The following is a 25,371-nucleotide window of genomic DNA, read 5'->3' on the forward strand; positions in this document are numbered from 1 at the left end:
CGAAAAAAACTGGTGCAGGCAAAAAAAAAAAAAAAAAATAGCAAAGAATAGAATAGAAGGAACGAAAGTAAAATTCTGAAATTATATAGGAAGTATACTGGCACACATATGTATTATGTACAAATCGAAAAACTAATTGGTATATCAAAATTAAAATATAAATCCCCAAAAAAGGGATAAACTGCTGTGTATTGACCACAAACTCTGTACTCAAAAACGGTACACAAATTACGATAACCCGAGCTCTGTAACTTGATTTTTCAAACTCCTTTATATACACATATATTATTATGATGATCAAGATTGATTGGAAATATGATAATGTTGACAATGACGGAACTAGATCGAAGAGAAGTGTGGTATGAATTCTTAATGTTTAATTAGCCTAAAATAAAAACTAAATCAAATGCGTACGACAAAATACAACATTTATGTAAAAACATATAGGCTTGTAGTTTTATTTGGTTAAGCGGCTGCTCCATCGCTTTAGACAAAAGTAAAGGTAAGCGGCGGCTTTATGGGTGGCAAATTGGCCTTTCTGATTATTTGGTTCCACACATTGGATGAAGACCAATTCTTGACAGGCTTCTTGCCTTTAGCCATAGATTATTCAACTCTCTCGGCTTTTTGGAAATCATTTGTTTTCCTTCATGTCAAATAAAGAGTTTGAGCGGCTTCTACAGTTCCGCGTGTTGCCTGAAAAATGCCTCGAATTCTTCGTCATCTTCAGACTCACTGACATCTTCACCAACAAAGGTAGCAGCAAGTTTTTGAAAGACATCATGTGGTACATCCATGTCCTCTTCAACTGCTTTGGCTTTAGGTTGGACAGGTTTGGCTACAGGCGGCTTCTCGATTTCCTCATCCAGCTCCTGTTCTTCGCCTAGAAATTTTAAAAATAAATTAATATAGGATAACAGTTATTTTTAAAGCAAGAATCATACAAATTGATCCTTGAATTACACATATAAACATGTTTCTTGTGAAAAAGCTTAACCTACCGCTGTCGATGGCATCATATCCTCCTGGTGGCTTCGGTTCATATGTAACAAAGATGGTGGGAAACTCCACGATAGTTTTGCCGGCCAGATTCTGGCCCAATGTTTTGGTCGCCTCCAAGGGATAACACCTGGTGGAGCTGCGTCGAACGCCCTCGGCTCTCAGCCAAAAACTCAGTTGGCCAATTCCGGCAGTCTGATGGTTTGCTAACAGTTTGCGATGATCCCGAGCTGTTTCGTGCTGCAGATCTATATACTTAAGGACCAGACCCGATAGCGTAACCTCCTCATCACATCGGGCGTCCACAAAACGGGCCGCATTCTTTGAACCACTGGCCTCCAGTGAAATGTTTGCAAATAGCCACTCAACGCGCCAATAGAAACGTCCAAGCTTCCAATTCAGATACGTGGTGTTCTCCTTGTGCCTGCTGAAGTTGGGTAACTGAAGGCGCAGCTGTATATTGCGATTCCTGGCCGCTGTTCGCATTCTATGTTGGGCAACAGGAAGATTCCTTTGCTCGTGGGTGAATCGCTTGCACTGATCCGATTTGCGATTGGCCGCATAGCGGGTGCACTCCTCCAGGAAACAGTAGTCGCTCATGAATTCCCGCGCCGTCATCTCGTTCAGGGGCACAAACTTAGTCCGATCCCGCTGGCCATCGCAGGAGAGTTCCTTTTTGTGAATTTGGACGCATGGCAGGCTGCAGGTTTTCACCTCGCACTTTGGGCAGGCGTAGCGGGCTTCTTTTGCCGCGCAAACTTCGCACATTCCTAGGCGCATGGTGCTAAAAGGATTGGTGGTTTATTATAACATTAATTAAAGGTTAAGAATCAAATAATACCTTGCTTTTGCGTTTGACTCCGATGCCATCATCTATTCATTTCAATTGAAATCCGCGTGTTCGCCACTGTTTACATCTGGAAGTGCTGACAACTGTTGATTCAGGAAATCAAGTTAAACACTCGCTTGTTTAAAACAGCAAAATTATTTCTTAAAACTTTAACTTAATCTAAATTTGTGCACAATTAAACACTCTATTTGGAAACAAATAAATATAATTTAAAAAAGCATTTAAAATATTAAATAGAAAATAAACCCAAATAACACTAAAAAACGCCAAATTTAGCTTCTTCGTAGTCAACTGCTCAGTCTTACCACTAAAACAGCTGATTGCCGTTTTCGTGGGGGGCATGTTTTGTTCATTTGCGATTACGTTTTTCAAATTGTGCTTAAAGCTGTACATTTCTCGGTGACAGTGAGTTTGTGTTACCCAAACTTTAATAGATAGATTGATAATCCATTGAGTGCAAAGGTTCTCATATACCAATGAAATTTCTGTTATTTTGTTGAAATTGCAGGTAAGGAAATCGAAACATTGTTTATTTGAATTGCTGCAATAGTTGTATATGTGTGCTGGAGCACGTGTGTGTAGAGTGCGATAGACTTGCTGCAATTGTTATCGTTCTTCATATATCCAGTTATCGCCATCGATAGTTAGCTTGTTATCCGTTATCTGGCGCAATATTTAAATACATATCCGATGAGATTTATATATTTACTTTCTAGCACGTATTGATAAGTCTTATCAGTCAATTAAACTGGAATTTACAGGCCACGCACACGCGCTTTTTAGCATATCTTATTGTCTGCCCCTGAATTGCTCGGTTGTTTCTATGCCTAATTTGTGTTGTTTGTTTACCAGTTTTACTTTTTCGTTGCTTTTCTGTCATTAGATACGCTCACACACCTGAGAAAGGGAGTGGGAGAGTCGCGGCCGGAGAGCCATTCGCCAGGCGGTACCGGCTCTATAAATATGGCTGCTCGTCAGCTAGGCCGCTTAGTCCGCCGCGTTCCCCACCCCAAATCGCTAGCCGTTAATCCCTTGAGCACTTCCAGTGCGGTGAATATCGACGGTACAGTAAACACCTGCCGTGCAGTGAGCCCCAGGCCCATGAACCACATACGTTTGGCTGCTCCCAAGGAGCAGCTGGCGACAGTGCGATCGATGTCCCAAAATACCCTAGCAGAGCTGGTTTTCAATCCAAGTATTAATGGAAATCACAGTACGACTAACGGTTGCTCCAGCCATAACAACATTAACAATAATAACAAAGCTGAGAATGAAGCCTTTGAGGTGAGTTTAAAAGAATGCGAATGCATAACAGAAAATAGTAGAGTTGCAAAAATGTAACAACTTTGTAATTAAAACCGACTTTCTAAAACTAAACTAATTGCCTACTTTCTGGCGACAAGCAATATACATAGCTTACTGAAATAAATTCTGGAATGATATCTTTCTGATTTATATAAAATTTCGTTCGAAATTATAATAGCACCCTCTACTCTTTTAAAAATGTTCCATCTGCCAAACTTATTGAAGCAGATAGAACAGTTTAATTAAAAAATAATTACATATTAAAGATTTTCCTTCGTTTTTTAGGAGGCCATCAAAAAGCTAAATTCTCTGCAGTCGAACGATGCTGCCATTCGGAATTCCATGAACAATGCCCGAGTGGATACAAAAGCGGATACCGTTAAATATTTGGAGCGGAGCGGTCTGCCATTGGAAACTGTCGAGCAGCTGTCATTCATTCATGTGGCCGGTACCAAGGGCAAGGTCAGCACAAGCTCTTTAACCTGTTTTTGGGTTCTGTTTGCTTTTCATTACTTTATTCTAATTTAATTTTTGAGCTCTTCTTTATGCTCCACTAGGTTATCCAACATCAGCTGGTTTCTAATTAGGCTAATCAACCTAGGCGCTCAGTTCGCTTTTCTCTCATTTAATCAGAGAAATCTCTCTTTGGCTCTCTCTTTTCGCGAGGCCAATAATCGCTCACTTGCTGATAAGATTTGTTTAGCTTCCAATTTGATACATATATTGTTTTGTATTGATGGATCTGTTTGGACATTTGATACCCTTAATGAGTTTGCCAATCGGGTATACTCACTGTAATAATACCTATAAATTATTGTTAAATTTCCGAAATTGAAAGCATAAAAATAATAATGTGTATGGGCATTATACAAATCAATAGGATTTTTCCGTACGTTTTTTGGTGAAACAATCATAAGTTTATAATAAGCAAAGTTGTAAATTCAATACAAATAGAATTTTTTGTATGGGCTTGACTTTTTGTCACTACCCAATTGTTTTTAGTTTCTGGCGTTTTGTACGTTTAGTAGGACACGTCTATAGATAACAATGTACAATAATCAGATAAAAAGTTGTTCGAGTGGATTATAATTCTGATAATTTTGCACTTAACTTTTGATTCCAATGGCCTTCGAACTTATTTATAAATTTTTAATGGAAGAATATTGATTTTCTATTTAATTTATGATTATTTTAAAAAATTCCAATATGTGCAGCTTACAAATGTAAACATACTCGTATTATAAAATGGAGATTTCTTAGATATTTTTGATTTAAAGAGCTCATATTAGTAATTACAATGGCTCACTAGGTAATATATAACTGAATATTAGCTTTCAGTATAATATAAAGAGCTTATATTTATGTTTACAACTTTTTGATTAATAATTCAGTAGTTTGTTATTCAAAATTATTAACATGAAAATCACTGAACTATGTACTTAAAAATTATCAAGAGGAGATTTGATAAGAATAAATTGAAAAGTAGCTACCGAATTTATTTTAAAGTTAATATACTCAATATATACTAATGCTTTTATATCTTAACTTAGGGCTCCACCTGCGCATTGACCGAATCCCTGCTGCGTCATCAAGGCTTTCGCACGGGATTCTTCAGTTCCCCGCACATTATGTCCACCAATGAACGAATCCGCATCGATGGCCAGCTGCTGGCCAAGGACAAATTCACGGAGCAGTTCTGGAAGGTCTACAACCGCCTGTGGGAACTGCGGGAGCACGATCACGACATGCCGGCCTACTTCAAGTTCCTTACCATCCTGGGTTTCCATGTTTTCGTGGTGGAGAAAGTGGATGTGGTTGTTTTGGAAGTTGGCATCGGCGGCGAGCACGACTGCACGAATATCGTGAGAAATGTTCGCACAGTGGGCATCACATCGCTGGGACTGGAGCACACTGAGCTCCTGGGTCGCACTCTGCCGGAAATCGCCTGGCAGAAGGCGGGCATCATCAAGCCCGGGTCCCGTGTCTTCACGCATGTCAGTCAGCCGGAGTGCCTGGAGGTGATTCGCCAGCGGACGAAGGAGCGGGAAGCCACGCTCTACGAAGTCCCGCCCACCGAGGATTACTTCCGATCGGAGGCATATGCTCCACTTTGGGAGACCTTCAGCCACATGATTCGCCTGAATGGCTCCCTGGCCATTCAGCTGGCCGAAGATTGGATATCGCAGGCGAGAAACCAGGAGCACACGCCCAACGAGGTGAGGATGGATCCCCAGTTGCTTCGCGGTCTGGTCAGCACCCATTGGCCAGGTCGTTGTCAGCTGGTCGAATGGCAGGGCATGCGACTCCATTTGGACGGAGCTCACACACTCGAGAGCATGGCTGTGTGCACCGACTGGTTCGGAAAGAGCGTGCAAGACAGGTGAGTAAAGGACCCTTAAAAATCCTTAATAGACATTGCCAAATCGGGGACTTTAACACAAAAAAGCACCAAACATAAATCTTTATGTAAAAATAATAAACTTATTATTTAAAAGCAGGTGGGCAGTTACTCAAACTTGTTTAAAAAAAATTTCTTGTAAAATGTTGTGATTACTTAAAAAATAATAATATTAGTTGGCTAGTACTTTTAGCTTATAACCCAATTAAAAAAGTATTTTGATTGTCTAGTCTAGTCTACAAATCAGTGACCTTATCTTTCAAATAAGCAAGGTAGTTGTAAAGGAAATTAGTTGGATCCGGATTACTACAGCTAATATGTTGATTAAAAGTGTAATAATATGTACAACTGTAAATGTATTTAATGTTCATGTCTCACCTTGTTAATTTCAATTCTTAACATTCCTCTTTCAGTGTCAACCCGAAGATCCTGATCTTTAATCGCACTGGAGAGGTTGGGTTTGGTCCCCTGCTGGAGCTTTTAAATGCCACCTGTGCCTTCGACATGGTCTGCTTTGTGCCCAACTTGGCCACCTCCACGCCAAATGCTCCCAGTCAGGTAATGGTTCGTTTTAGTGCCGAAATGCAATTGAAGCGGGCGAGAACCATTGCCGATGCATGGAGCCAACTTTGCCAAGAGCAAAAGCAAAAGGATGAGGGTCAGGTGTACGACACACTGACCGATGCCTTTACCGCCATTCGACAAAGATTTCCTCAAACGGAAAACGGAGGACAACTGGAGGTCCTCGTTACCGGTTCCATTCATCTCTTGGGAGCAGCCATAAGCGCTCTGGATCTTATGAGTCCCAAAGCTGAGAATCACATTCCTGTTCCAACCTGTGGATCACAAAAAGCAATCGTTTAAAATTAGATTTAGTTAAGATGGGCTGAAAATTAGGGTAAGCTAACTTCGCGTGGAATTTAAAATATTTTTTATATATATTTTAAAGTTATATTTTAAAGTGGAATAATTTTTTTTAAAGTATATTTGTTTATTAAATCTATGCAATGAAGGAACACGAACAAATATTATAACTGAATCTACCAGATATAGTTCTGTGCACACCCATTAAATGACTTTTAGTAAATAGAAATACATATGTACCATTTATTCGTAATACTATTATGATGTCCTTTTAAGTATGCAACATACACATCCTATTAAAATAATATACCGAGAACTTTATAATTGGGACACTTGGTGATTTATTTTTAAAGAATAATCCGTTAGTGTATTTAAAGTTTACAATTGCGAATCTTCTGAACTTTGAAAAATTTTTCCAGTTGAAGAATAGCCAGGACTGTCAACTTACCGACGGCAGCGGATTTTTTTCCTGTTGCCTGAACTTTTCACATCCAAATTTACTCTGATTCAGAGCTCGTAATATCCGCGACTGCCAGAGATTTGGACGACGACATCAGACTGGGCTAAAACGTAACGAAAGCTTTAGGGGTTGCTTATTTCCCCAGGGAATTTTAAGGGGTGGATTGCGAAAAAAAACCAAGAGACAGCCAATGGCGAGGCGGCAACCCTGCTTGAAGAGGGAGACAACTGGCTTGTGCTCTGCTCCCCCGCGCGACTAACGGTAAACAAAATGGCTAACGAGGCAAGCGGAAGTCTGTGTGCGAGCAGGATGGCATAATGGTGCGGCGACTAAAGCAACTGATTAAATAACGGTTAAATGGCAGCGGCCATTGCGAAAGTTTCCTTTTTGTAGCTATATTTTTTTTCTTGCATTTTTCCTCTGCCAACGTCGACGTGGGCGCTAAACTGTCCCGTTTACAGCAACAAATCCGCGTAATTCACTTGCCTTTCCGAACGAATGTGTGCGTGTGTCTGTGTGTGAGGGGGTGAATCCTGGCGATGTTCGCTAAAAGGATTAATAAACGTTCGGCGTTTCGCATTTCAGTTGTTCATTTGACTCGGCGCTTAGCGGTTCAGTTACAGTTACTACTACCGCATCATTGTGTGTGTTTGTGCGTGTGTATGTGCTTCGTGCTGGAAAATTTGATTGCAAGCTGAAGAGATCCTGACTCAAGGATAATCTCTGAATTTACTTACCACTGCCGACGGCTAAATAACACGCATAGGAATAGATTAATCAGCATAGAAGTGAAAAAATTTTAAAAATTAGAAACATAACCGCTTAATAAAAAGCTTAATAAAAAAGCAAAGGAACTAATAGTTTTTGTTTTTGTTTAACAACAAGTGCAACATGCTTAAAACTAGTCAGATATCCAAAAATCTGGACTAAGGCCGATTGGAAATCACAGTGGAACAGTAAACAAGGAAGATCCATAAAAATGCAGAGCTCAAAATCATTTCTAATACGGGATCTTCTCGGGGACTTGATCAATCGACGACAAACAGATTCGGGTAAGTTTTCCTTTGTTTGGTTAATAAAAGTAAATAAGAAATCCATCAAAGTTTAGTTGTGTTTTAAGAAGGTTCTTGTACGGTCCAATATAAAAAAAACATAAGAACCAAAGCTGTTCTTGTTTGCTGTTTAATTTTTATTGATAAGTTAAATAGTAAAAAGCCAAAAAGATTTCAGATATTAAAATTGAACAGGCTTAAGATTGTGTAACCTATGAAAACCTTAGAGAAAGTATACCTTCACAAAATTAAAACAGCAAAAAATGGATTATCGAAAAACAGCTTACAGAATGAGAATTTAATTTTTAACTGATTTGGGATAAGCATTGTGCTGAAGAGTTCAAGTTTGTACTTTTATTGGATACAATAAACTTGCCAAAAAACTTGAATAAAATAATTAAAATGAAAAGTAACAATATATGCACATTTACGAAAATTTATCCTCGATAAGGTTCAATATTAAGCAATATATTCACATATTCAAGCGAAACCAACGATTCGTATATACTAAACGTCTTTGTTGTCCAATTAGCCAGCTCTTTGTTCATCCCGCCCCTTCTTTGATGTTTTGGTTGGGTGTTTTGCGGGGTTTTCGGTTAAAACCGCTGACAAATTGCCTTTCTCACTCTCGACTTTTGCCGCCCCCAAATCTCATCCTTCTTCTTTTAAGGCCTGTGGCATTTAAATCTCACACTTCGCTCAATTATCGCAAACAAAACTTTTAGCGGGATGAGGGGGGATTTCCCTTTCCTGAGAGCGAGGGAGATGGGTATATAAAGTGAGAGGGGGAATATGTTAAACAACAAAAACCAGCGCTTTAGGTCACATTTTAATTGTGCAGATGCCGCCCTCCACCAAAAGATATTTACCATAAATAACCAGAACTCGAGTAAAAATCTCTTAAAAACACAAATTATAAAACAATTATACATTGAATAAACAATTTTAGATAAAAACATTGGGATCATCTTAATCTTTGTTACTTAAATATGTAATGAACTTTAAATCTTGGAAAAATTAGACGTTGTCAGAAAGTTAAGGCGTTCCATACAAATAAAAATGATACTTAAATTAATGAAAATTTTCTTAATTAAATATAAATAAATAATAAATAAATAATCAAGATGAGTATAATTTTTTGCCGTGTAGGTGGCAGTTAATATTATTTTTGTTGCTGTCGACACTGCTTTATTCGTAACCTGCGCTCGAGCAATTTGTCACGTACGAACACTCTAATTGTTTTTAGCCAAGGGACCAGAAACCGAAAGGGAAAGCCACGCGGAGGATGAAAATGCGAAAGGGACTGAGCCTCTGACTGGGAAACTCAGCAATGCCAAATGTTTTCGCACCCGCAGATACACAGAAAAAACTTTAGTTAAACAATATGCTTTAAAATTGTATCAAATATTGTAGAAAAGATTTAAGATTTTCAGATAAACAGTAAAGCTATCAAAGAAAATAAAATAGGTAAATCCTAAATTAAAATTATTTAAAACCTATCAAATCGTTCAAATAAATGATTCCCAGCTTTTTGTGCAGCATACTTTTTTCGCAGTGTATCGCCTCAGGTGCCCGCTTACTTATGCTTTGTTTTTTGGTTTGAGCCAACTACATGAGTTGGCCATGCGTTCTCTTCTAATTATGCATGACATTAAATAAAGTTTAGCACAACAATTACAACTATTTAGAGGCTAATTGCTGTCAGCTAAAAGGAAAAGTGAAACTTATGCGGAATGTGTGTTGGCAGCTTTCGTTTGAGAGGATGAGATTTAAGTTGTTTCACATTTTAAGAAGGATAATTTGCAGGGATTTTTTACTAATTGAGCTTAATTTTGCATCATTTTTTGTTCTTAAATAAATACAAGTTGATGTATTTGAGAATGAAAAAAATAATTGCTAAATTTCCCGGCTAAAAATATGCTTTATTTCCAGTATGAGTCCTATTCCAAGTGAAAGTTGTTAGTACTGACACACGTCATTCTAAAACCAGTCTAAATTGCCGGCACATGCGAGCACATTTCTCCCACTTTCTCCCCCCTTTCTCCGTACTTTTTATGCGTGTCTCACAGTTCAAGTGCCTATTAAATGGCAATTGTGCCGCAAATTGATACGACGTGACTTTTCGAGAAAAAAGAAAGAGCTCACTCGAGACGTACCCCAGGATATCCACACACACACAAACACACACATACACACACACGCATAATTGAATATCCCCTCAGATAACCACCATCTACCCTTCCGTTCTGTCTGTGCAAATCGGTATAAATAGAATCAGAAGTCGAAACCCATTTGGGGTTAAAATACACAAATATAAAAATAATTTCCACCCGCTAGCTGCCAACTCGGAAAGTGGGCGGAAAGTTGAAAATAAAAAAAGAAAGGAATCCTTGCTGAGCGGACACACGTGAGCGCCTGCGGCGAACGCTCAGGTTCGGAGAGTCGAAGATGATGTCCTGTGGAAGACTTGACTGTGAAACAAATCCACTGGGAAAAAAATATTTTATAGTTGTAAATATTGAAGATTTTAAAGCTTTTGTTGCATAACAGGGGTAGTTGATAAAAATAGTTAAATTGCCTTTTTTGTTTTAGATAAAAATGCACTTTTAAAATAAATGTATGTATAATTCATCAAATAACAATAAAAAGATAGTGTCAAAAAATGTGGTACTAGTATCCTTTATTCCTATTCTAAACTCTAGTTAAATTCAACATTATTCATTGCAGAAATGATTGAAATTTATTTCGGAAAAATTAACTTTTATCATTATTCTGAAATATTACTTACTAATATTGTTTTATAAGTCCAAGAAATACGGAATACAATTCAATTAAAATTAGACTAGCATTAGAGCATATTACTCGTAGTATATAAACATATCAGCAAATTAGGAAATTGATTTTACCATTTATTTTTCCGACATAACAAAAACTGTATTTAGATAACAAGTATTTCTCGCAGTGCAATGTGGGGCAGACCATGTACATTCCAATGGGAAACAATTGAGCGCCCGACGACACGTGAATTTAATCAGGCAGCCCGCAGCGTCCGATTCCCGATTCCCGAGTCCGATTTGGATTTGCATTTCGCTGGGAGAAGATCCTGGAATGGGATCAGGATATGTGCGGCGGATATAAATAACACGTTGATTGCTGCAAATTGCAACTCATCCTGTCTTCCTAATGGACCAACGCCCACTTGATTCTCCTCTCCCATCCGAACCGATCCAATCCAATCCAATTCAATCCAATACGATCCGATGCGTTGTCTATTGCCGGATGCGGGGCGGTAATGAGTTTCCCGGCTCGCTTCTCGGCCGGAAGTGGCTGCACGCGCTAAAGAAGAGGAAGAACGGGAGCGGAACGCACCGAACGCATTAACGCCACGCTGCGCCTGAAAGCAGGCAACAGTCTCCTAATGCCAGTGTCTTTATTCCACCGACCACTTAACCCCACTCGCCACTCCATTTAACTCCTCTTAAGTGGTCAATCGAATGTAATTTTATATATGTTCAGCTTAAAAGGTTTTCGTTCCTCCCTGTCTCAAACATTCTTTATTAAAAATATCCTTTTTTATTCAATTTTCTAATAAAATATTTTGATGGTACCTTGGTTTACATTCTTTTGAAATATGTAATAGGACTTATATACTTTTAGCTGTGAACACAAATATGATTTTTTTAGAATCTTTTATGTAGGATATGTTTTTATAGCTAAGCTCCTTATTAATAAACAATTATAAATTGCCGTCTTATAAATCTAACTCCTATATAAATTGTGTGTGTTTTATTTATATATTTGTAAGATTTGTATACAATGCAACCCAAATATTGCGGTGATGCTTTTCTAGAATCTGTTGAAAAAGGATTTATGGATTTCACAGCTAAAATTTTTATTCATTAATTGTAAACATCGAAATCGATGCATATTCTCATTGAAAGGGGTTTTTGTTTTTCACAAAATTTTGTGGAGCTTATCAATCCGTCTTCCCACCACATTGCGTTAGGATTTTGCGCATATCAATATTAGTTATCTGATTTTACTGAATATAGCTATAGTTTATTTATAATCGTGTTTTTATTTTAGAACTCGAACTTTCCAATGACGATTCGGATATAGACATCGAGGATCGATCCACGCCGGACTCGACGGCTGCGGGCTGCCAGCAGGATCTGCTCCTGTCGCACCACCACCGCAGGTTCACCCACCACGACGACTCCAGTGTGGAGTCCTGTTTATCGGCAACGCGAGGTCCAGGATCCGGAACCGGTTCGGGTGGAGGAGGAGGGGGAGGGGGAGGCGGCGGTGGAGGTGTGGGAATCCCCGGCGGTCTGAGTGCAGCGGCGGCGGCAGCGGGCGTGGCCGCTGGTCTTTTGGCAGCGGCGGCCAGTGGCGCCAGCGGAGATCCCAACGGAGGCAGTGGCTCGGGATCGGGCGGCGGTGGCGGGGGAGGAAGTGGTGGCTACGCGGAGCACAAGCTGCAGCTGAGCAAGAGCGGCAGGAAGCCGCGACGCCGGCGTACCGCCTTCACACACGCCCAGCTCGCCTACCTGGAGCGCAAGTTCCGCTGCCAGAAGTACCTGAGCGTGGCCGACCGCAGCGACGTGGCCGAAACGCTCAATCTGTCCGAGACGCAGGTCAAGACCTGGTACCAAAATCGAAGGTGGGTTCTTATCCTAGAAGTGGATACACAGGAAATAAACCTGATCAGAAATTATACTCGTTAAAAATCAGTATCATTTTAGTATTGCTTAGGGTTTATCATAATAATTTCAATAGCCAAGTGTTTTCTCTGTAAACGGGAGTACAAAGTTGGTAAAAAACTTAAACTTTGTAATCTCAAACCTAATATTTTGTATTTATAACATTTAAAATAAATACATAGGGTGTAGACGAGTTAGTCAGCTTATCATATCAAAACATTTTTATCTTAACTTTTAATTTGGATTTGTGAAAGTATTAAAAATCTAACAAAGAAACCACAAAATTGGAGGACACTCCTAACACATACTAAGCACATATTACTTATTACCCATCCGCAGTGTTGTCAGCATATTATTTATTACTTATACGCAGAGTTGACTTTCATTTTCTTAAAAGATTTGTATAAACATAAATTTTTTTTAGAAGTTACGATTTTTAAATTAAAATAAATTGGTTTCTAATTTAAGTCGAATTTACAACATTTTACTTTTAATTTGTCCAGGACCAAATGGAAGCGACAGAACCAACTGCGCCTGGAGCAGCTGCGTCACCAGGCGACCATGGAAAAGGACTTTGTGGTGCAGGACGGCGGCGGCGCGGGCGGACTGGGCTGCTGTCCCAGCGGACTGAGCAGCTCTTTTAGCGCCGCCGCCGCCGCTGCAGCGGCTGCCAGCAATCCGTGCAATTTTCTCACTTCCGCCGCAGCAGCGGCCATTTTCCGGAACGTCGGCTATGTCCACGGATGTCCCATGTAGGAGCCACGCCCCCCGCCCCAAAAAATATAACAGCGAAACACACCACCTTCCAATTCCACGCCTCCCAGTTGCCTATGTACATAATACGTATAAAGAAAAGAGTTCTTGTGCAATAACCGATCGGGATGAATTATTGAAATAGCAGCGATGCATGGACATACTTACCAAGCGTACCCGATATTATTATTAAACTTACTTACCGATATAATCATAAACTAAGCTTAGTCGAATTAACTGTAATATACATAAAGACATACTTTTTTTTCGTCGCACTCTATGAACTTTTTTTTGGCCAGAATAAAAATTAAATTGCACGTGTTAAGGGGTTTTAATTGGGAGGTGGAAAAAAATATACATTTTGATAAGGGGTCATATCTATTGATTTATGAATTAACTATATAATATTGCATTGCGACCCATCTAACAATATATTTTTATATGTGGTTTAAAGCATTTTTAATAATTAGTCAATTACATATATTTTTGTTCTCAAGTCATAATTCCTCAACACATTTTTGGTAGTCATTTGTATTTATTTTGTATATTATTTTAAATCATGTATTATTTTATCTCTATTCGAAAACAGAAAGCCAGATTTTCCTAACTGTCGATTAAAAACGAATTGTTGGTAATTTAAGTACCGAATTGATCGACTTTTAACTTTCTATTAAGCAACTTTTTGATGCCATTTATTAATGCACACAAGAATTGTGAGAGTGACAAACATAACGCAACGTAACGGTTAAATGCCGCTCGCCCATCTGCAATCGGTGAGCTGTGAGTCATGCTTGAAAATCAACTTGAGCGAATCGCACAAAACGTTATCAATTTGTCGCTATATAGCAAATAACCCGCGACATATGCCCACTCACCGGCAGGATATCTCGTCTATCTGTATATAGGCCCACTCTATTCATATATTATTTGCATGAAGCTCCAAGAGAGAGAGAGAGAGGGCAAGAGAGAAAGAATGAAAGTGAGAGCGAGGGAGAGAGGAAAAGAGAAAGCTTGGATAAGAATAAAGCAACCAACCGGAAAACAAGCAACAACTCTGCCTGCAATTTCAACGGACCAACGGAGCGCAGAGCGCGCATGAGCGGGGGCGTGCGCCAAAAAGGGATGGCAGTAGTGCCTCGAGACGGCAGAGGCTGCAACCAAAATCTCGGCAGCAACGTCATATACAGGATACATTCCCTAACGCAACTTTAAACCTAGAATTATGACTTAAATACTTAAATTTTTGTTATGTAGTTAAATTTCCCAACATCGATGGTAAACAAACTTTCTATAACTCATACCATTTTTAATTACGTTTCTTACCGCTGTGCTCAACCAACTCTCCCACTGTAACAATTCTGATGCACACCTCAAATGTTCCACCTTTTCAGAGTTTACGGCAAGGAGGACTGCCTGTAGTTACAGTTATATTTTCATGCCCATTTAGCTCGCTACACAAAAAGGAGGAGAAATGTTTAGCCACAAATTGAATCTGCGGTGAGTGAGTTAACGAGCGAGCGAGAGAGGGCCAAAAGGATATGCCCATGGAGGATATAGAAGGATATCGTGGCAGACGGGCGGTGTGGGGGATATCTGGTGGGCAGAGTAGTTTTCGAGTGGTGCAGAGCAGCACAGAACGCTAATTAAAAAGACACTTGAAGGGAGCCACCGGAAACAAACGGAAAAGCCAAAGCAGAGGGGGCAACAACAAAAAAAATATAGGAAAATGGCAAAAATGGAAAGGAAAATGCAAATGGAAACGGAAATGGAAGGCGAAAAAAGCGAGTTAACGTTGCCATGAAATTGTCTATGAAATGTGAATGTAATTTAATGAATAAAATGCAGCTAACCCCCATCACTCAGCCGCAGCCACTTGCAGATAGATTCGCATTTTCTGGCTCTTTCACATCTTTTTCGCAAAATTCTCACATTCATGCGGTTCATTTGCGCAGCCATTGAGATTTGAATTGCGTTTTTAATTGGTACATTTTACGTAGCCATCCTTTGAGCACAAAGGCCCCATTCTGCTCCTCGTTCCCTTTGAGCTGGCCCCGTCCACTTTGATTTGTATTTATTTAATGAGTTATTAATTGCATTAAGCTCTCGACATTTGCCAACTTTGCAATTAAAAAAGCGAGGAACTTCCCGAGAAAGGGGAAAAAGTTCTCGGCTTTTGCATGCATCCATGCTGAAAGCTATAAAACTAGTTTGCCTTATTTGCTGCTCCAAAAAATAACAGATCTTTTTGGTGCCTTTCTTTAAAAAACTAAGATAATTTGCTTTGTTCATTTATTTAATTTATAAAAATATTTGACGATTAGAAAAAATTATAAATAATGGTTAAAAACAGCATTTTACTCGAAATATTAGTTACGACAAATATATGTACTCCAAAAATTGTAATCCACAGGATAAACAAACTCTTGTTTTTTATCTTTGTTTTTAGGCTTTTCTCTTTGCTTTATAATTATGTTTGGTTATTCTTGATATTGAAGTAATTATACGTAAACGTTTATACTTGTTAAACTTAACATAGTTGTACTAGCTTAAATAAAGGTGAATCAACCCCAAGAATAGGATGTGCTCGAATCATACAATTTTTTAAACCTAAGAACTACAGAATTTTGAAAAGAACAAGTAACGATTATTTTAGGCCGCATAAGTATTTTAAAAAAGGATAAAGTTTCCAGGCAAAACACTTGACTTTTTTAGCTATATACTCGTACAGGGGAGGAAACGAAAGTTACTCCGTCGCATTATATCCCAATTTCGATTTAAATTTTTGCCTGCTGTGGCCCCGCCGGAGGGCAGGAATAAAAAATGGGAGTGAAGTCCGGGAGTGAAACCGCAGGAGCAACTCGACATAATGATTGTGATGAGGGGCGATTATGTCATCGTGGATGGGCAGGACACAGAGGACTCGACACACTTGACTTCCGGTTGAGGGAAGGACGAAGGCTCGGAGATGTTTGCCATATTGTGTGAAAATTTGTGTGTTATCCTGCCACTGCCACTGCCACTGGCACAGCAACTGCTCCTGTCGTCATTGGTGGTGGTTTTAGCAGCTTCCAGTTTCATTTTGTGATTAAAATGTTTGTCATTATCCGGTTGGAAAATTGTCACAAATTGTGTTTGTGCCGCGGGCCGTGCCACACTTGTTTATTTGTCCCCATCCACATTTACATACATCGCTATCTGGCATCTTTATCCCTAATTGCCGCATTGTGTCCCATTGTGCGGCCATCGAACCTATGATTGGATCGCCCAAAAGTTTCGAACCCAAACCGAGCCAAACAGGTTGGCTTTGGCCAAAAGTCCACGGGAAAGCTGAGGCCTGATTCCACCGATCAGTTGCAATCTGTTGGACAAGCGAACAATGAATAAGTGAGTGGAATAAAATGATTTCCATTAGATAATAGATAAACGTATACTTACTCCGAGCCATGGGAACTATCACTTGATTTACTTGTGATAAATATGCATATATTAATCTGTTTGGCTCAAACATTCATATGAGAACTAAATCAACAAAGAAAGCTTTATTTCCATCCAAAATTGTAATTTCATCGTCATTACATGAAAATATCCTAAATCGTTTTTTTGGAAGTCATGTCGTTTACTCAAAAATAAATGTAAGTCCAGCCAAATTTAGTTTTTTATCGCAATATAAAAAATGTATTAAAAAAGTTAAGTTGTTTTTATTTGAAGTAGTTTTAGTAATACGAGTAAAGTATTCGGTAATTCCGAATTTTCGGTATATATATGCTTATTTTGGCAATAATGTTTTCGCATTTCTTCAAAGTATCTCAGTCGGTTGGTAATAGGTAAATACAAATATATTTATAAAAAACAAAATACAAATATGCTTTTTTTAACTTTAGTTATTTCTTCAGAAATTTATGTACTTTCTTTAGTAGATGTATTATGTACCACATTTTCAGAAAACATTCTTGCGATGACCAGTTGCGAACTCTTTTCCAAAGTTGATTATACCTAATTATACCAATATATACCAATAAATTCGCATTTACAGTACAAAGTCTTCACTAGTATACCTTAAGGTGTTGACCCAGAAAGTAATTAATAACGAAACAAATAGGCTCTAAAGTCCATTTTGGTTTAAATTCCACTTTTCTCTGATCAGGACATATTTTCAATCCGTATTTAAACGATTTTACAACTGCCAGATTTTGTCATGCGTAAATAATAATTGTTGAACCTTTATAAAACTTGATTCATTTGGACATAATATTGTGAAAAGTGATAATAATCGGTAATGTGCTTTTATATCGACAGCCTCTTTTTCAATATTAGACCGGAAATTATCCAACCAGCGTTAGTAAGGATGTTTTTATATGAATTATAGGCTACCTAATTAATGGGCTATCGACCAAGGATCAACGTTATATTGAACAAAAGTTACATATTAAATAAAATATTTTTAACTTGGCAAAAACTATTTTCCAAAAAATAAAATTGTCTACTTTCTCCTGTTATCGAGATAACTTTAAAAACAAGAGACAGACTTTCATGTCTATATCGACTCAGATGGTGATGCTGATCAAAAAATATATATTCTTCATGGGGTCTTGGGGTGAATTCTTCACTGCGTTGAAAAGTTCTTACTATAATCACATAATACTCTGAATCTATTAACTTTATACCAAGTAAAGCCTGAATATGGAATGGGAAACACCTGTGTAATAAAGAACCACTTTTTCTAAGAATTGAGTGAAATAGAAATGGTATTACTATATATAGATTGTGTGTGCATTTATGAATGTAAGTATATACTCGTACATAGTGAACAAGAAGGAATTAATAAAATAACTTACTGTTCTAGACTGCACACATTCGATGAAGTTAAAAACTTATTTCGGGGACGGCTTAGATTGAAAGTCCGGTCAACTTACTCGACTGACGTTCAAATTCCAAGTGGCTACTATTGACTTGCCGTAGATCCAAATTGCGATCGCTTATTATTTGTTTAGGGATTTATTATCTGTGGTCTGAACTTACTTTTATCATATTCCCATTACCACAGCATTTTTTGAGAGGATAATGGGCCGAATTTTGAACCGTAGAGATTACTTTTTTTGTAGAATTAGTGGCTTAGTCAGCCAAACCTTGGAACCAGAACAGTTTCATATTAAAAAAAATAAAACTGAACTTAACCAATCTTAATTTACGAGATCTAAACAAAAAATGTAAGTTGTAGAAAATCCAGTGAATACTTTTCTTCGTGAAAGACGATCATCATAAATTCCCCTAATATTATCCCAGACATCTCAACTTTCTCAGTCGCGACGCACAGTCGTGTTTATTTCTCAAATGACAAAAGTTTGTCATAATTTGTGGGTGGATCGGGCCAGATTTCACTTGCACTCTATGCCTATCATTTTGCATACCTCATACTTGGCATTTGTGTAAACAACAACTTCATTAGCAAACAAAAAGTAGACCGACAAAAGGAGAGAATGGGGTGGTGGTTAAACCCAAACTCGAAACACAAATCTAAAACCCGATTCCCTTTCAAACGCCACAAATCAGCGCATAATGATATGAAAATCTGTTGGCTTTTGTCAGGCCTTCAGGCCTCAAAGCCAAAAAAAAAAAAAAAATGGAAAATAAGTTGGGGTGGTTGGGCTTGGAAAAGTGTTGCAAAGCGTGGGGTGTGGGCTTCGTGTACATATTTATGTCAACAATTTGCCTTAAATTAGGCGTAAAATGTACAGATTGGTTACAAACACCGCACACAAGCGTCTCATCAGTTCGGTCCACCCCAAAAATTAAAGGGTAGCTTTCTGCCACTTGTCATCGTCATCTTGATTGTATATTATCATCGTCATCCGATGTGAACTCAATATGATTGTTAGTATTTTATTGCCACAGTGGAACATCTGTAAGAGAAATTTTACATAGTCCAGAAATAAACTAAAATACATACTTAAATTGTTTTTGTTTGCTAAATAATGTGAATAACCCCATTTAAAAAAAAAAAGTCATACATATATAGTTTTTAAAGTATTTTCAAGGTTTTTTAAATATTTGAATATTTTCAAAACTTTAATATTTGATTACAGCATCAATTTTGTATTTTGTATTTCAGTTCTCGAATAGCTAGGAAACATTTAAATTTTAGCGATTTTGTACTGTAACCCAGCTACCCTCGCTAATTGAGCGCTTTTATCGCATCTAATTGTGCTACAGGGGATTTTGAATATCGGTTTTATGAACATGTAGATTTCGGGCTCAAATGATCGGATCAGATGCTCATCGATAGCGCCACCTGATTTGCATAAGTGGCTTTAACAAGCCACAGTTTGGGAAACTGTTTGCCAACATAATATATAGACACATATGTACATATGTATATCTTTAATTTCTAGCTGAACTGAGGTTATGTTGGGCAGCAATCGTAACCTCACTTTTTCTAGATTGAAAGGTTATGTTGACTTCCTCTTTCCGTTGCATTTTTCTAAACAAATACATATGCATAATTAAAAGCAAAAAAAGGCATAACACGCTCACAAAGCCAACAGCAAGTGAAAAAGTTGTTAATCTTTTCATGCCGACGCATAATTAAAATGTGAATATGGAAATTTCAATGGGAATCTGTGTAAAAAATGAGCCAAAAAAATAAATAGGGAGCTAAAAAATAAGAGGTGATAAAAAGGCAGAAGACAGAAAGAAAGCACCAAGCAAAAGAGAAGAACCCACACACATACAAACAGCAACTTAACAGTTTGCTGTTGTTATCTCGCTTGCACCTTTTGCGCTTTTTACCGCCCATTTCTTTGTGTGTGTGTGCAAGTAATTGCAAAATACGAAATATGAATGCATAATGAGCAGATATTTCCCAAGTACGCAAGAAACTTCAAGCGGCAGTGGGCGTGGCAGGTGGAAAATAAGGAGCAGGAGGCGGAAACGGAGGCCAGGTGACTTTTATGCTAAAATGCGCACATCGCGCGTGCATTTGCATTTTGCCAGCCTTTTCGAAAGCAGCGCAAGGACAAGCACAAATACACACAAACAAACGGGCGAAAACGCAGCTACAGTAAACGTTCTTTAGCAATTACTTACTTTTCCATTTTTTTTATTACTCTTATTAAATTATTACAAAAAACATTGTGGTATTATTCGAATTGGACAAACTCGTAAAAACCTTTTACTTTTTACATAGTACACATTCGATTTTATGCCGTGGAAAGACTTGTTAAAAATATTTTTAAAAATCTTTAAGCTTTTTAAAATTGAAAATGATAAACTAGTTTGTAAAGTTTAAATTTAGCAACTTTGCACCTATTAACTTGAAATATACATATTCTTGTTTTCACTGTATTCATCTTGCTCAGCCAAGAGCCAAGTGAGGTTGAAAACATGTCAAAATGCTGGGGAGCTCATTAAAATAGCGTTGGCCATTTGCACACATCTTTCAGTCACTAATTTGCACAGGAGAGGGTATCCTTGAAGACTCCTCTTCCTGCCTCATAAGTAATATTCCCTTTTTGCAGTTGGTGCGCAAATCAGTTGGAGGAATCCCCCATAAGCCATGTGATTCGACCACAAGGCTTCAGTTTAGAGGAACTGCGTCAGACTCTGGGCCACTCCGTGATTCGTGAGCAATGCTATTTTATCTATGGAACCAATAACATTCTGGAGGTGAGTGACTCGGTGTATCTCGATTTACCATTTGCCCCTCAGATTATTTCAGGATTCGATGAGCTGCTCAACCAGGAGCAGATCGAATTCGGAGCGGAACAACTGGCATCGGTTTACGTGACCGGGATGATGGTCTATCAACTCCATCACGAGAATTTGGCGGACACCCAGGTGAAGAGAACTCTCTTCCTGCAGAGGTCCTTTGATTACATGGCCTGCACCGAGGAAACCCACGTAAGAACGCAACATTAGAAACATTAGAAATTCGAATAAAAAATCAATTAAAAAGACTGTTAATTAAATATTTGAAACCATTCAAAAGATTAAAGGGGAAAATTGTAGGTATAGTCAAATAATTTTAAAAATAACTTCAACATTTAAGGAATATAACCATGGCCCTTTCTAATAGAAAGTTTCTATCCGTTTCTTATAGATCCACCAGATATGCGTAAATATCCTGAGCCTGTTGGATATCAACAATTCAGATGTAATCCTGAACTTGATTTCCTGCTGCCGAGTAGCGAGTCCGCTGAGCACGATGGCCCGGGTTTTGGGGAACTGTCTGCTTTGGGCCATGTTGGATCGGCTGGCAGATTTGGGCCTGGACTCATACCGATTGCGCTCACCCGGGACACTTCTGCTCGTCATCGCAATGGTGAATCCCCGGACCTACCTGCAATCCTATCTGCATGTCCTGCATTTGGTGGTCCGCTTGATATCCGGTATCCTGATTGTGGGACCGTTGGGTGGCCATTGCCAACAGTTTTGCCAGGAGACCGGCGTGCCGGAAGGTTTAATGCAACTCGCAAGGGAGGACTCGTCCGTTTTGGTTCGCTGGCTGATCGCCGTCGTTCAAGAAATGCGTCCGCAAATGGTGGGCGACGGCGACTTGGCACACCTCCATGAGCGTCTGGTGCTTTTGGAGGCCATTTGCGAGCTAATGCAAATACTGCATGGCCATCTGGTAAAATACTACCAAGAAACAAATTCTCAAACCACAAACTAATGCTAACATAGAGCTAATTAATAAAGAAACAAATTGTCATACTATATTTTCCAAAACAAATAATGAATAACCTCAATTCTATTTGAACTATACTTTTTAAAATTAAAAACTTACCTTTAATTTTTATTCATATGTATAAAACTAAAATTTAAATAATTTTATGATGGACTTTTGACGTTACTGAACTTTAAGGATATTGGAAAAATAGACTTATTTTAAAATAAAACGAAAAGTAAAAAAAAAACAACAGTTGTACATCGCATAAAAAATGAATACCGGATTAAAACGTGAATATTATAATTTAAATATCTACTACACAAAAATGAAATTATAAATAAAATAAAAAAGAGTATGTTGCGAGTTAAGCATTTTATCGAACACAAGGAATAATTATTCCTATGGTGACAATCATTTTCTGCTGGATTGACGGTTGTATATTCACAAAAAATTAATAAACTTCCCTCAAATAACACACAGCTTAAGCATCGCGTCATTTTAATTGTTACAATTCAAAAGCTACAGCTTTGACTGCTAAACTAATTTAAAAAAAATTAGGGATTTTAATATTTATGTTGTACATAATTTTACTTAATAAAGGCAAGCACTTAGTGATTTTACAATCTCGTATAAGCGTAACAAGCTTAAAAAGCTCTGCAATCAATCCGGAAAGTGCTCCAACTTTAGTATTATGTTCTTCTGATATCCTTAAAAAAGATCCTGGATGTTTACTCGTCCAAAACAGAATCCAGCCACTGTTCTACTTCGTTTTTGCTGGCTGCCGACGAGGGAGTGGCCGGTTGCACCAAGGGCATGGGCATTGGCATGGTAATGGGTCCGATTCCAGAGGAACCCATATCGAGTTGGGTGTTGGTCATGGCCAGGAGCTCGTCGAGTTCATCGGGTTCAGCTGGAGCAGCAGAAGCTGGCTTTTCAGCTGCAAGAGCTGCGTCTTTGTTCGATTTAGCTGACGCGGCTCGGGATTTGGTACCTCCGTTTGCATCCTTCAGAATCCGCTGCTGGTAAACAGCCTCGGCTCGTTCGGCGGCCTCTTCTTGGGCAACGATCTGTGCCCGGGTGAACAACCCAGCGGGATAATCCATCCGCTTGTAGAACGGAATGGTCTGCAAACCAGCGTTTAAACGTGTTAGGTTCAAGGTGAAGTAACCACTGGCCGCCTTGGTGTGCAGTTTGGTCTGACCCTCGGCCACGCTTGCCCACTCGCGTTCCGAGCCAAAGGTGAAGTGTCCTCCGCCTAAACTGGGAAACTGGGCCAACTGCTGGAAGTCACCGGCTCGCATCTGAGCCCTGGCATTCTCATCGATGGGTGCGCCATCCAGGCCCATCGGCCCCACATCGTCGGTGTCGCTAGGCAGCGTGTCTAGCAAATCCCGGTTCCTTTGCGGTGCCAACGACGAGCGACCAGCTCCTCCACTGGATTGCCAATTGCCACGACGCGGAAACCGAGGCTCATCGCTGGAGTCCGCCACATCCACCATGCTGCGCCGCGAGGTGGGAGGCGGGGATCCCGATGATGTGGTCGAACGCCCTTGATCCTTTTTGTGATGATGATTGTACTGCTTCATGTTCCTTCGCTTTCTGCAAACCGAATAAAATGCAAATTGAGTGGTCAGTCAGACGTCCTTTGCTACGTTGCACTTACTCCTTGAATCGATCGTCCTTGCCGGACATTTTGGTGGGGGTTGTGTGGTTTCCGGGGTGTTATTTCTCAGGTAATTCCGATTCAAAATCGGATTGTTTACGCTTTCGTTGTTGTTGCTGTGGTAGCGCTGCGAGTAGGAGTGGGATGGATATATCTACGAACAGCTGTTCGCTAAACAAAGCGTAGTGCTGTCTCCTTTATTTTGAAAAGCTAAAAAAAATAATCAATTGTTTGTTAAGAATTTTGTTACAATAAGTTGATTTATGTGAGAACCTTTTTTTTGTTATTTTCTTTTATCAAATCAACGATTTGTAAATCCCACCAAATAACATGGCAGCCCTGTAATCGTTAAACAGCTGACAGCGATAGCTTCAATGCCGATTTGTGCTTATCGATAAACTGCCAAACTAAATTAATAATCTTTAGCAATTATTTGGCAAACGAAGCACCGTAGCTGATGTTGGGCTATCTGCAGGAACTGCGCGGCAGCAGCTCTGGGACGGAGCAGCTGCCCGGCGACATATACAGCGTGTTCTTTGCGGATATTCTTCAATCAGCCAAGGAAAATGGATGCAAGTCCAAGGAAAACCCTGGCGAATTTTCCATGCTACGGAGCTTTGAAGCGGAGGCAAGTAATCAATTGGAGCCACCGTCTGCTACAGATGAGGATGTCTGGATCTTTGGCTACGGGTCTTTGGTGTGGAAGGCAGATTTCCCCTATATAGACCGTCGCCGTGGGTTCATCTTTGGCTTCAAGCGTCGCTTTTACCAGCACAGCATCGACCATCGCGGGATTCCTGAACGTCCCGGCCGCGTGGTCACTCTTCTGCCCGGTGATCCAGCCGAGGATCGGGTCTACGGTGTGGCCTATCGCATTGCAGCTAGTCAAAAGAGTGCGGTTTTAAATCATCTAGACTACAGAGAGAAGAATGGCTACGAAAGGTGCAGCTTGGAGTTTCATACATATCCAAATACCACCGCTGGAAATGAAGAACCTATTCAAGTAATAATGTACGTGGCCACTCAGGCAAACGACTCCTATGCCGGAAATGTGTGGCAAGTGCCATGCATTGCGAAGCAAATCTTCAGCTCTGCAGGTCCCAGTGGCCCGAATCGCGAGTACCTGTTCAATCTGGCCGCCGCCATGGATCAACTCTTTCCCGGTGCCGTGGACGAGCACCTGGAAGAGCTGGTGGCTTGCGTAAGGCGTCACATCGTCGAGGATGAGCCCAAGTTGATGCGTAATGCTCTGTTACATGAAATATCTGGAATTCTGGAAAAGGAGCAGCTGTCGGAGCAAGCCAAGCAGCTGGAGAAGCTTCTGGAGCGATGCCAACAGCCTGGCGGACGGGAGTGGCTGCTCTACGGCGCACTGCAGCCCGGAAGCGAGGCGTGACCCCCACCATTCCCACTAGAAAATGATTTATAATACCAATGAGAATGTAAAAGCATTATAATGACGTGGTAGGGAGATACTTACAAATGGCAGGGATTGTGAATCACAATTGAAATTGTGATTTAAAATGACAATGATTTTTAATAAAATTTTTATTATAAATGACAACTTAAAATTTAAATATAACACAGGCATTCCTCGGAATAATAAAATCCACAAATCCAATTGTGATTTAAAATTAACAAAGTTAAAAGAATTTTAAA

General features: G+C 39.4%; 6 protein-coding genes across 9 annotated transcripts; 4 read left to right on the plus strand and 2 right to left on the minus strand.

Annotated features, from left to right (window-relative positions):
* Positions 1–81: 81 nt before the first annotated feature.
* On the minus strand, positions 82–2,380 carry LOC108091179 (box C/D snoRNA protein 1). 2 transcript variants are annotated; one of them, XM_017190239.2, is made up of 4 exons: positions 2,324–2,380; positions 1,841–1,932; positions 1,002–1,783; positions 82–883 (listed from the first exon to the last, which is right to left on the minus strand). In XM_017190239.2, exons 2-4 carry the CDS (start codon positions 1,870–1,872, stop codon positions 678–680), a joined length of 1,020 nt encoding a protein of 339 aa, XP_017045728.1. In that variant the 5' UTR covers positions 1,873–1,932; positions 2,324–2,380; the 3' UTR covers positions 82–677. The 2 variants fall into 2 exon arrangements, with proteins under 2 accessions (XP_017045728.1, XP_017045727.1); XM_017190238.1 differs by lacking the exon at positions 2,324–2,380 and adding an exon at positions 2,155–2,210.
* LOC108091178 (folylpolyglutamate synthase, mitochondrial) lies at positions 2,098–6,740 on the plus strand. 3 transcript variants are annotated; one of them, XM_017190237.2, is made up of 5 exons: positions 2,098–2,254; positions 2,733–3,133; positions 3,440–3,616; positions 4,705–5,534; positions 5,966–6,740. In XM_017190237.2, exons 2-5 carry the CDS (start codon positions 2,813–2,815, stop codon positions 6,414–6,416), a joined length of 1,779 nt encoding a protein of 592 aa, XP_017045726.1. In that variant the 5' UTR covers positions 2,098–2,254; positions 2,733–2,812; the 3' UTR covers positions 6,417–6,740. The 3 variants fall into 3 exon arrangements, with proteins under 3 accessions (XP_017045726.1, XP_017045724.1, XP_017045725.1); XM_017190235.1 differs by having other exon boundaries at positions 2,241–2,357; XM_017190236.1 differs by having other exon boundaries at positions 2,250–2,357; positions 2,702–3,133.
* A 748-nt stretch (positions 6,741–7,488) lies between these two features.
* LOC108091160 (homeobox even-skipped homolog protein 2) lies at positions 7,489–13,387 on the plus strand. Its single transcript, XM_017190193.1, has 3 exons — positions 7,489–7,928; positions 12,015–12,591; positions 13,135–13,387. The coding sequence occupies exons 1-3, from the start codon at positions 7,856–7,858 to the stop codon at positions 13,385–13,387; spliced, it is 903 nt and encodes a 300-aa protein (XP_017045682.1). The 5' UTR covers positions 7,489–7,855.
* Positions 13,388–20,221: 6,834 nt separating this feature from the next.
* Positions 20,222–22,314, plus strand: LOC108091139. Its single transcript, XM_017190174.1, has 4 exons — positions 20,222–20,322; positions 20,899–21,046; positions 21,089–21,280; positions 21,480–22,314. Exons 1-4 carry the CDS (start codon positions 20,222–20,224, stop codon positions 22,050–22,052), a joined length of 1,014 nt encoding a protein of 337 aa, XP_017045663.1. The 3' UTR covers positions 22,053–22,314.
* Positions 22,315–22,526: 212 nt separating this feature from the next.
* LOC108091172 lies at positions 22,527–23,930 on the minus strand. The gene is made up of 2 exons (XM_017190218.2): positions 23,713–23,930; positions 22,527–23,648 (listed from the first exon to the last, which is right to left on the minus strand). The coding sequence occupies exons 1-2, from the start codon at positions 23,739–23,741 to the stop codon at positions 22,778–22,780; spliced, it is 900 nt and encodes a 299-aa protein (XP_017045707.1). The 5' UTR covers positions 23,742–23,930; the 3' UTR covers positions 22,527–22,777.
* A 167-nt stretch (positions 23,931–24,097) lies between these two features.
* On the plus strand, positions 24,098–25,273 carry LOC108091170 (putative glutathione-specific gamma-glutamylcyclotransferase 2). Its single transcript, XM_017190217.2, has one exon. It carries the CDS (start codon positions 24,170–24,172, stop codon positions 25,106–25,108), a length of 939 nt encoding a protein of 312 aa, XP_017045706.1. The 5' UTR covers positions 24,098–24,169; the 3' UTR covers positions 25,109–25,273.
* The last annotated feature ends 98 nt before the right edge of the window (positions 25,274–25,371 follow it).

This window comes from Drosophila ficusphila, unplaced genomic scaffold (genome assembly GCF_018152265.1).
Source record: "Drosophila ficusphila isolate 14025-0441.05 unplaced genomic scaffold, ASM1815226v1 contig_197, whole genome shotgun sequence".
Taxonomy (NCBI): Eukaryota; Metazoa; Arthropoda; class Insecta; order Diptera; family Drosophilidae; genus Drosophila; species Drosophila ficusphila.

Excerpts from the sequence above, each read along its gene's own strand:
- LOC108091139 (XM_017190174.1), top strand. The coding sequence starts at position 20,222 with ATGCATAATGAGCAGATATTTCCCAAGTACGCAAGAAACTTCAAGCGG. Across the intron at positions 20,323-20,898 it reads GAGGCGGAAACGGAGGCCAG|TTGGTGCGCAAATCAGTTGG; the intron begins GTGACTTTTATG and ends CCCTTTTTGCAG. Across the intron at positions 21,281-21,479 it reads CCTGCACCGAGGAAACCCAC|ATCCACCAGATATGCGTAAA; the intron begins GTAAGAACGCAA and ends CGTTTCTTATAG.
- LOC108091179 (XM_017190239.2), bottom strand. The coding sequence starts at position 1,872 with ATGATGGCATCGGAGTCAAACGCAAAAGCAAG. Across the intron at positions 1,784-1,840 it reads GAGTCAAACGCAAAAGCAAG|CACCATGCGCCTAGGAATGT; the intron begins GTATTATTTGAT and ends CAATCCTTTTAG. Across the intron at positions 884-1,001 it reads ATATGATGCCATCGACAGCG|GCGAAGAACAGGAGCTGGAT; the intron begins GTAGGTTAAGCT and ends TAAAATTTCTAG.
- LOC108091160 (XM_017190193.1), top strand. The coding sequence starts at position 7,856 with ATGCAGAGCTCAAAATCATTTCTAATACGGGATCTTCTCGGGGACTTG. Across the intron at positions 7,929-12,014 it reads TCGACGACAAACAGATTCGG|AACTCGAACTTTCCAATGAC; the intron begins GTAAGTTTTCCT and ends TTTTTATTTTAG. Across the intron at positions 12,592-13,134 it reads ACCTGGTACCAAAATCGAAG|GACCAAATGGAAGCGACAGA; the intron begins GTGGGTTCTTAT and ends TAATTTGTCCAG.
- LOC108091170 (XM_017190217.2), top strand. The coding sequence starts at position 24,170 with ATGTTGGGCTATCTGCAGGAACTGCGCGGCAGCAGCTCTGGGACGGAG.
- LOC108091178 (XM_017190237.2), top strand. The coding sequence starts at position 2,813 with ATGGCTGCTCGTCAGCTAGGCCGCTTAGTCCGCCGCGTTCCCCACCCC. Across the intron at positions 3,134-3,439 it reads CTGAGAATGAAGCCTTTGAG|GAGGCCATCAAAAAGCTAAA; the intron begins GTGAGTTTAAAA and ends TTCGTTTTTTAG. Across the intron at positions 5,535-5,965 it reads GGAAAGAGCGTGCAAGACAG|TGTCAACCCGAAGATCCTGA; the intron begins GTGAGTAAAGGA and ends TTCCTCTTTCAG.
- LOC108091172 (XM_017190218.2), bottom strand. The coding sequence starts at position 23,741 with ATGTCCGGCAAGGACGATCGATTCAAGGA. Across the intron at positions 23,649-23,712 it reads AAGGACGATCGATTCAAGGA|AAAGCGAAGGAACATGAAGC; the intron begins GTAAGTGCAACG and ends TTCGGTTTGCAG.